The sequence below is a fragment of the Argentina silus genome (genome assembly GCF_951799395.1).
Source record: "Argentina silus genome assembly, chromosome: 2".
Classification (NCBI taxonomy): domain Eukaryota; kingdom Metazoa; phylum Chordata; class Actinopteri; order Argentiniformes; family Argentinidae; genus Argentina; species Argentina silus.
In genome coordinates this window covers 16,501,693-16,512,343 of record NC_139656.1, presented here as the reverse complement: position 1 = coordinate 16,512,343, position 10,651 = coordinate 16,501,693, and the positions used below count along the sequence as shown (strand labels likewise).

The following is a 10,651-nucleotide window of genomic DNA, read 5'->3' as shown; positions in this document are numbered from 1 at the left end:
AAAAAATGACCCCGGTTCTTAAAGAGAACAATGGTGAGACTAAATAGAATGCGAAAAGCATGATAAGTAGATGCTCCGACCGATAATCTGCACGTTGAAGATAATGGCACAAAACAAGTCAGTCACGAATTCTGCTTCTACTGCCTGCACTAAGGATATGACTACCATTTGGATGTGATGGTCATTAGCTTTTAGCTCTGTCCTGTTTTTGAGACTCACAGACCAACTGCACCTGCACCATGTGTTCCATAGCCTGCTATATACCTCACTATAGGGAAAATAAACATATTGATTGATGTAGAACCATCAAATTACCTTGTTTTCTCTCAACACAACAGATACGCAATGCTGCAAAGAAACATTTAACCCGATTTTCCAACATGAGAATGCCTCAAGTTAATCAGTGTGGCTTCCGCGTGTTGCGTCCGTCATGTAGTGTCCAAATATTGCCAGTCTATACTTGAAATGCCTACCCCAATTTGTTATATTTGCACACTATATGAACGTGGTTGAGGGACATAGCCTAATCGTTTTTATATTCTAGACTGTTGTTTCGGAATTGTTTGTGCACTTTGTCGTAGTGGAAATTGTGTCAGCCTTGCCTTTGAGTTAAGCATCCTTCGTCACAGCTGAATTAGCATTTTTCGTTTATATCTATCACGTCGTCGTTTCTGTGCACCCAATATAGCCTCAAGAAACAAAAAATCAGGATAAACCTTTGGAACTCATTGGTGGGTCTGCATGCGTTCTTGCGCCTGTCACCGCAGGCTGATGATTCGCATGAAAACGTTTTCTCACGTTCACGTTTGGGTACTCCTCAATGTATAGTAACATTCCCCCTCTCTATGCTGCAAATTGGAACTTTGAAAGCTGTCAGATCTTGGAGCCGTACCCCGAGTTGCTCAACCTTTAGCTTGGCGACCCATCTCCTAAGGTTCGCTGGTTCACTAAATGCTGCCTGCTGATGGCGTACAAGACGTGTCTTTTTCAGGCGGTCTATTTGATCTTTTTTGTCTCACAAGTCGACCTCTGCTTGTTTGCAGCCTAAAGGCCCCGTAGTGATCAAAAAGCTCGAGTGACATTCGTTGTTGTGTGTGTTAGCAATCACTGAGGTAGATCAAGGAGTACCATTACCATATCACACATTCACTATGCATGCTCATGCAACTTCGACCTATTTGCACATATTTGTGCCGCTCTATCAACAGAGCTTTGTGCTATGTATACTTTCCCCTTATACTGATTTCGTTTTGGCTGGGGGACGTTACAAGCTGCTATTTCTCGCAAAGACACCTGTTGCATAGGCTTCAATTCTCATGATTTCTGAAAGACAATCCTTAACCGGTACGTGTGTGTGTGTATTATGTGTATGTCTATTGGTCTCTCTGTCTCCCGTATGCTTATTATATTCGACTATTTTTCACACACAATTGGGCACATTAAAAACTTGTTGACACATACAATTTGCCTATTATAATGGACCATATTTGCAACTTACAGCCTATTGAACATTTAATGCACGTATTCACCGTTAACGGGGCTTTGGAGAAAAGGGGCAGCACTTAAACACTTTGCGTTTGCCATTCATCTGGTGTGGCCGCTCTCCATGGTACTGTAATGTTGTTTCTGCATTACAAAAAACGATCGCGCTTTATGAGTTCCACGTTATCAAATGTTTATGTTTGGTATTTATTCACTTGATGATGAAAATAAATGCTTGATTAACCTTGATTAACACAAGTATGTAGGCCTAATGTAATTTCTTGAGATCGTGTTTTCTTTTCTAACAAAACACGTGTTTTCTTTTCTTGGAAAACGGATCTCTGGAGGTTGGTGACCATATAACATATCTGCTTAACTGTCTAACTGTTTAGCCTATTTGGACATTAAGAGGATGTACAGTATTTTGGATCAGACTACAGCAGCGCATTTCCTTATCAATTGGCAAGTGGATTCTGTTACTTCTGTTGGTTCAACCTCTTGTTCCATTGGCTTATAGGCCTACTTAACTTTAACATTTAATAAGATGGTCCAACAAGGATGCCACGTTGCTTGGGTTGCTTTTTAAAAACATATATACTATATATTGTTTAAATTAAAATGGGTTTCAATGGCCACCATAAGCTTGCAATGGTGCATTTTAAATATCACTGCTTATTCATCATGTAAGAATGTCGCACCAATCCAACATTAACGTGCAGACTTACTCATCTTAATACACTTGAATGCTTTTAGATACTTATTTCATAGTTGTTATGCTAGAAGTGAAATTTGCTTACGTTAACATGGGTTTCATTGGCCACCACTTTATTTTTCATTCATCTTCTCGATGATATTTCTATGTTCATTAACTTTTTCCAAAACCATTATTAGACTACTAAAATCTAGTTCAATCAAATGTTCAATAAAATCACAATGCAGGATGTAAAGCTATTATGTATGCCTAACCACCATGTAAATACAACTGTCATAGGACACACGTTTGACCCAACGTTATATTATCTGATTTTTAATAGATCATTGCGCTACTTTTTATTTTAACATATCATTGTCGTATTGGATGGTATATGCAGCTTGCTCGAAATGCATTCAACAAAGTGTCGTAGCTTTAGCTATAACCTTATTTGCAACTTATCTGCAACTCATACAGTTGCTTTTAATTGAAATATGTTAGGTTCACTTGAGCAATTTATTCTACAGGTGTATTTTCAAATAAGTGATGGAAGATCATGACATCCTTATATCAGCATGACGGCAAGCATCGAAATCCATTCAAATTATGTTTATAGACTATAAAGGGGTTGAGTTTAGTGATAGCAATCGACATTTGAAAATACCCAATCACAAGTTATATAGGCCTACAGTTGGTTGTCATCGCTCTTTGAAACACTATGAACTAAAGGCCTAGACAATTTTCACTTTTGTGTGTGATTTCCAATGAATATATACGTATATTATTGTTGGGGCATTTATTAATTGCTAACTACACATATTGTATCTACATTTCTGAATTATCGAGCACAAGCCTATAAGATTATTGCCATTTAGTTGGTATGCCACTTGTCAGTCAACCTATTTGACCATATGCTAAACAAAGAAAATATTTGAAAAGGAAACCTCTGGAGTGTCTCTTTCGTTGAGAGGTCAGATGTGTAAGGCAGCCCATGCAGACGGCCTGCAGAGGGCAGAGACAAAGGCCTGCCAGGTTTTGTGCAAGAGGATTTCCTGACCACCAATTAGGCAGGCACGAGGGCCCGTCTCTGAAAGCGGCCCTCTTAGAGAGACACTGAATACCTGCGTTTTTAATTAGGTAGAACATCTTTCAGCGAATGCTGTCGCATGTTCAAACATAACAACTACTACAATAGCAGCAACTAACATTCCTCCTCTAAGATTTCTTCATCTTTGTCTTTCTAATCTTCTTCTTCATCAACATCCTCAATTATCATGAATCATTTTCCTAAATGTATAATTGATGTTTATAAAGTAATTATATTCATTGCTATAGGTAGCCTACAGAATGCTTGCCACTTAGGCTAGGTATTTTCGTCCAAAAATAGTGCCGCACATTTTTTCTCACGAAATAGGCCTATGTGCGCAATTACGTCATGATTTAAGTCATTGCTAGCCTAGCATTCCTCAATGATGCCTAATGAATTGTATACTCATTAATCATGAGTGTGGTTTGTTAATTGTCGATAATATTATTTCTCATCAGGAGACCACTACCTGCCCCTAGGGTGCAGTGTCTGCAAGTTTACACAAGAGGTGGGCTCTCTACTGAGGGGACCAGGACGCCTCTACTAGTTACCTGTGATATGAGTTATCTCTCTGTCGTCAGTTGTGGAATACAATGCCTTCAATTGCTGGATGTCATTACCGGGTTTTACGTGTCGCTGCCGCGTCCACTGTGGGAGGGAAAGTTTGCTACTGCCCTAATGAGCATCTCCCCTTGACATGGCGACAGCCAGACACATCATTGTGTCGTCGGGTCAACAGAAGTCGCCTGGTAGAGACGCAAACTCTAACTACGGAGCTTTTGTTTACTTGCTTAATGCCACTGAACTAATAAGAGCGTCATGTGCCTGAATAGATGTTCAGCGTGCGCACCAGGGAGAGCAGGACAACATGATCTGTGTGGGAACAGAGAGAGGGAAGCCGGGTAGCCTAATTTTGTATGAATTAAAAGTTGTATCTCCTGTTTGTTGTATCCTATGCTCCCTATCATATTGAATGCCCTTTAGATGTGTGGCCAGATCTGTAGGCTATCCACATTTAATGTTGGGATTAAGTGGAAGACTTAGGTTAAGCATAATATAGCTATTAGCAATAATAGGCTACAGTGACTTCCAGCCCCATTCATTTGTGCAGTAGGCCTAGGCTGTTTGTGTAATTGTTGTTATCGTTATACAAGATATTTCTCTGCTGTGCTATTTCTGTGCTTTCTCGTTGATATTTCTTGTGGAATGTTGAAACCCAATTGTGAAACATGTCACAGCAGACAACTCATATTAACGCGAAATGAAATTGATCCCCTCACCTCTTTATTTCTCTCTAAAATGACGGGTGATGGGTTTATTATATAATTATTGTCAAATGGTCCCTTGGGAAATGTTATAATTTAATTTTTTATCAGCCAGACGATATCACATTTGAATGTAGGTTTTATTGTGCGGCTGATAAAGCCAGATATGTGTAGGACGGTCGTTGACTCATTGCTGTGGACGTAGATATGTTTGTCCTGACCGATTTGATCGCACTAGAAATAGATGCAGCTGATTGAAAATAAGACAGCGGCCCGGGAAACGCAAAGGCTAATTCAAGTAGTCCTACTTCCACTTATCTGAAGTCCCGCATTCCTGTTAAGTAATATTAGAGTTTGGCATTCATAACAAACTATGGCAACGTGTTACACTTTCTATGACACAGTTTCTTTTTTTCAGAAGGGATTGCCTTGTTTATTGGATCTTAGGCTTTGTTCGTTTTGTTTTTTTTGTTTTTTTTTAAAGCAGAATGTCTCAGGCGACACAGCTTCCCATGTTCCCCCAGAGACGTTGTATTGTCATGCTCAGGAAGCTTTCAGACCCTCAAGGTATAGAATAACAACGCTTTATATCCTCCTATAGATTCCACCAACACACAGTCAGTGGTAGGCTACCACAAAGTCTTTCCTTAAAGTATAAAATAATAAATAAACATTCAATGACAGATTCAGTACTTTAGTCACCTAGCAAAGTTGTCATGTGTTGTATCCCCTGTCTTTCTGTAAAACAGGTGCAGTTGCATTGAATGAGTTGAGCAGGTACAGTACAGTACAGAAGAGGGGACAGAAGGCCTATGATCCCTGGAGAGTGTTCCATTCTGCTGGAAGGCCATGAGACTTATTCTGCTCCTGACTGTGGGATCACACTTGATAAAGGCAAGTTATGCAGTCCTGGCACTTTGTTTGTGTCTTTCAGGAAAATATGGAAACATAAGCATGTGCTTGTAAAATTTGCCATTACTTTACAATAATGTTTTGAGATTTTTTCTTGTACTTGTACTTCAAGTTAATAATGAACATGAAGGAGGATTGTTTTAGATCTAAAAGGATAATTAAAACCTTGGGCCTAGCTCGTCAACAGGAAACCTTTTTAAACACAAAGTACACACGTTATATATTTCCATATGGTTTATTGGTGACGTTTATCCAAGTACTTGATCTTCAAAAGTGAAACAGTTTATTATTTACTGTAGTTCTGTATAACTTGACAGGCTAATAAATTACCCAACATTCACCAAGGAGTTGATTGACAGTGAATAAAGATCTACCTCTCATGAAGTTACCATGTTTTTGTTGGAGTGGATCAAAAGCTGCATACCTAATGTTGCTTTCGATAGAGCAATATGCAGGAGGTGACATAGAGAGCCAAAAGCCACATGGTGTTTGACTGGGCAGAGCTGGGACAGATGAACCCACCCTGGGCTGAAGTGCAAAACATGGCCATGGGACAACATGGAGAGAGCCTCTTTGTGGCCTTGTGTCCAAAAAGCGGTCCATGAAGATTACGTAAGTTTGATGTATTCTATCTGTACACTGTTACTTGTTGAACCGATTAACAAAACAAGCCAGATTAATTTGTTTTATCAAAATCTTTCCCAATACCATTTTGTGTTTACATTTGAATGATAGAAACAACTGCTTGGTTAAAACTATGTAAAAAATAATAACATTGGTAAATGTAGAAACAATCTCATCAATAACTTAAAAAACACAGGTACCAAATAAATATTCATATCATTAGTAATATACAAAGTACTTCTCGCAGTTTTAAAGACAGTAGACTATCACATCATAAGTACATACACCTGTTCCCATGTTTTTACTGGTTTTCTTTTCCTAACTATTATGTTAATCTGAAAAAGTGCTTTGCCGTATACCATCTTTTGAATGTATCTATTTCTCTGCAGCATTCCACCTCCTTGGTATTTGTAAGCACTTGTATGATGTCCAAATCTTATTCTAAATCATTTACCAAGTTAAAGATGCTGATAAATGAAACAATAAAAGTAACTGTATACATATATACATAAATTATATATATAAGGTCAACAATGACTCAACAACAACTCATCCTTTTCCATGTGATAAGAAAGTAAGAAAATATCCAGATATGTTGACTTTGTCACATTAGAGTATGTGTATGTACACAACAAACGCAAGCATCCTCATCATCGTAGTGTGTCCATTCGTACTGGAGGATCTAACTTTAATGTAGGTATGTGTGCCCTACTTCCAGGCAAATATTGTACTGGTATAACTAGAGTGTCCAACTGTTCGCACATTTTTAGCTGGATATTGTACAACAAAAATGTATAGCTTGATGCCACTGATCCAAGTGAACTATCTTCCTTAAAAGTCTATTTTTGGTCAGTTTCATGTGCCTTGACATGGTGTTCTTCGGTGGAGGGGTTTCAGGCCTATACTGCTCTCATTAGCAGTCATTAGTGTCAGTCATCCGGCCTCCTTGTTCCGCCTTTCCGGCCACGGTGTCTCCGTCTCCGGTGCTCGCCATGGCCCATAGGAGGGCTCTGCTGTGCGGCAGGGTGCCTCTGGCTGTCACGGAGCTTCCGCACCATCTCATGGTCCTTGTTGCCCAGCACTCGGGGCAGGAAAAGGGAGGCTTTGTCTGTGCTACGTGTCTTAAAGCCCCTCCTTGGCCTGCCTTTCCCATTGATGGACACATACCACTGCCTCTTGGCACTGGCCCGTCGTTTTCCACTGCCGCCCCCTGCGAACGGCTGCACAGTTGAGTGGTGCCGTGAAGCGTAGGTGTTGTAGCCCAGCTCATGAATGCGCTCCAAGAACTCACACTCCTGGTTGAATACATCCTGAAAGAGTATACAATGTCAATCACAACTTTCACTCATTAATGACTCCAATTTCCAATTTCCAAGACTGGGATCCCCCATAAAGGTGTTTGAGGATTTCTGGTCAAGACATAGCTGTCAAAATAGTCTAACAGGCCTAAATCTATGAAATCACATTCACATTGTCTTGGAAGCTATTCAACAACAGCATCTACAACTATTCAGCTTGTAAGCACATACACACACGCACACACACACACGCACACACACACACACACACACACACACACACACACACACACACACACACACACACTTTCCATATGAGCACACTGCCTTGCCTCTAAAACTGGTAGACTACTACTACTTTTGAGAACTCGAGCGGTGGCTGTTTATGGGTGTGAGGAAGCATGCAGAGGGACACAAGCCTCATATCAGAGAGGTTGAATGGGGAAATCTCTACGATTTGGTACAATTTGGGTGCGCTCGTTATGCAAGATAAACACCACAATGGTTCGATGGAATCAAATAGCTCTGCTTGTTACCCGAGCCCTCCAAATGCTAAAGCTGGTGTTGGCAGATGTGACGTAACACTTACCGAGGCGTACAGGCGTCCTTTATCATTCATGGCCAGGTATCTCCCGGAAAAGATCCCTTTTATCGCCACCACTCCAACGTCAACTGCTGTGATCTCCATAATGCCTGGGAGTAATAGGACCAGACGTTATTACACGAATAAATTGACCATTTCTGACTTTCTTACTAACAGTATAATTTTGATGACAGTTTCCATTGAATTTAATTGAACAGAAAAACTTTAATACTGGGTGTTCAGGGAAGGATATAGGCCTATGTTTCATGCATAATATGCGTTGTTGTCTGGAAACACGGAGTCGACAAAAAGCATGAATTGTTCTTGATGTGTATTACAAATCAAAGCTAATTTCAGCACTATTTCAGTTGAATTAATTAAAAGTTGATTGAATTTAAGTTTAAGTTTAAGTTTGAATATAACTATTGTATTCATATTAGGCCTGATGTTTATTTGCTCTGTCATTAATTAGTCTGTAATAGGCTATTCAGTGGTTTCGAATAACCTAATCGTCATTGATGAGATAAATACATCCGTTACGATCCAGATATTGTGTCTTATAGCTTGTTAATTATTATTTTCATATGGAAATGAGCTTCATCTCGGTGTTTGGGTTTGGCTAATGGGAGTTCTATTGCCTGATAATTGACTGTGTAAGTGTTTGAATAAAACCGGTTACGAGTGTCAGCTGGTCACGTTTTCAAAGATACACGTAAACATGATCATACTATCCAAATCAAAGAGAAAAGAGAAAACGATTAAAATAAATTACAAAAAAAACAATTCTTGTGACCTTGTTAGCATTAGAGTCAATTTGAGAGGGAAGTGATGCGTTGAGAGACAATCCATACGTGTAACGGTTGCTTTACATGACAGCTTGTCGCTGGTGTCATGATCTACTGTACCCCATAACACTGTTTTCTTTATAGAAAGCACTTGACCTATTTTGAACCAACGTTTTCCCACTAAGGCAAATATACACTTGAAGGTCAAAGATTGACTGATCACCTCTTTGGTGCTTTATTACCACCTTAACCGCTATTAATAACAAAAAACGCACGAAATACTTGCTCAACACAACTGAGGCGACTAAACGAAACAATATTTGATGGACCATATTAATGTAGTGGTTCTACAATATTTTGGAAAGGAGAAAGTGTAGCCTATTTCTTGTTTATCTTAGCTTGTGCAGAGGTTTTTTGAATTCCCACTTAATAAACAGGCTAGTCTATGAAAACATAGAAATACAGAAGGGAATAAATACTCACTAAATGGGTTGTTTTCCTCGAGAGAACCGTCTATTTTCCCGTTCGGGTGTATTTGCAAATGGTATTTAGTTGCACAGTAAAGTTTTCTGCGTCTTGGTGCTCCTCCGAGGTGCTCGTAGACTCCACCGCGTCCACCAGCATCTCGCCGCTGCCTTGGGTCACACGCCTGGCCCCTGGCACAAGGCGCTCTTGAAGTCCTAGCGAACCTCGGAGACAGAGAATCCTGCTTGCTTTGGTCCAAGAAACTCAGCAACAACAGGAGCTGAATTATAACCATTGTGGCATGGCAGTATATCGGAAAATGTTTGCGAGAATAGAGAGAGATGGCACTCCGGGTCCCATTAAAGAGTTGGCGTTTGCCTCTGCCGTAGTGGCAAAACCCAATGATCCAGCCCACGAAACATTGGCAACTAGATGTGTTCCGCTGCCGTCTCTTTATCTGAAGTGATCTGGTGAAGCCGTTCTCATCGATCAGGGCCGGCACGTTGACAACAGCGTGGGTTCGTCCTGGTGGTTGTCATGGGTCTTTTACTCTCCCTAAAGCAGACTGTAAAAGCCTCTGGATCCTACAAGGAGGCTATCGTGAGATTTCGCTGATCGACAGTGTGCACAGATATAAAAGAACCTTGCAGTGACAATAGCCTGAACTCCGACCAATTGATACAAAGGAAAGGGGGAGGCAAGGTATCAGCCTTGTGTGAACCAAGAGAGTGCAGCGTGGATAAAATTACACAGCATTACACACAGTGGCTTATTGCGGAACACCGCATCACAAAGAGCGAGCCATCTGAGGGCAGAGTTTTCCTCTGAACTCCTCTTTTGAAATATCCCAAAGACCAATTATGCATCCGAAATTATACACTGTGGTTTCAGACATGTGGCATTTATCAAAGTGCTCCACTATCAATTCAATTTAACAGGTGAGGATAGGTTTGAGTGATAGAAAAATCTAATTATTTTGGTCGTGGTTTACATTTTGGTCTTGGTATTTTTTATGCAGGCCTATTGCTTTTGTCTACATAATTAAACATTTTAATCATTAAGATTCTCTCAACCAAGCACCCCCGGACATGCCATCATTATAGGCCTACTGTCCAAATTTGAATTTTCGTTCATTAGGTATAATTGAAATGTTTTTACAGCATTTAACATTAATTGAGTTTTGTTTACAATGGTCTGATGAATTCAAGTAAACGAATTACGGATTATAAAACAATGCGTTTGCCCATGCCGTGTATGAAATGCAACACTGATATGTAAATGATCGACTCCATTTATGCATTTTTCCATGTTGATTTATGTTGACATCCAGCCTAACCTGACATAGTGCATATTCTAAAACGATCGAAAATATCTTCAGTGACTAATGTATTTACGTTAAAAGGTGTGCACCAAGATTACGCAGAAGGCAAACACATTTTTATAAGATAGGGTCAATCAT

At 39.9% G+C, this 10,651-nt stretch overlaps 1 protein-coding gene across 1 annotated transcript; it reads right to left on the bottom strand.

The window, feature by feature from the left end:
* Window positions 1–6,990: 6,990 nt before the first annotated feature.
* Window positions 6,991–9,487, bottom strand: fgf3 (fibroblast growth factor 3; the record flags this gene model as incomplete). Its single annotated transcript, XM_083665509.1, has 3 exons — window positions 6,991–7,371; window positions 7,949–8,052; window positions 9,211–9,487. 3 exons carry the CDS (start codon window positions 9,485–9,487, stop codon window positions 6,991–6,993), a joined length of 762 nt encoding a protein of 253 aa, XP_083521635.1.
* Window positions 9,488–10,651: the final 1,164 nt, after the last annotated feature.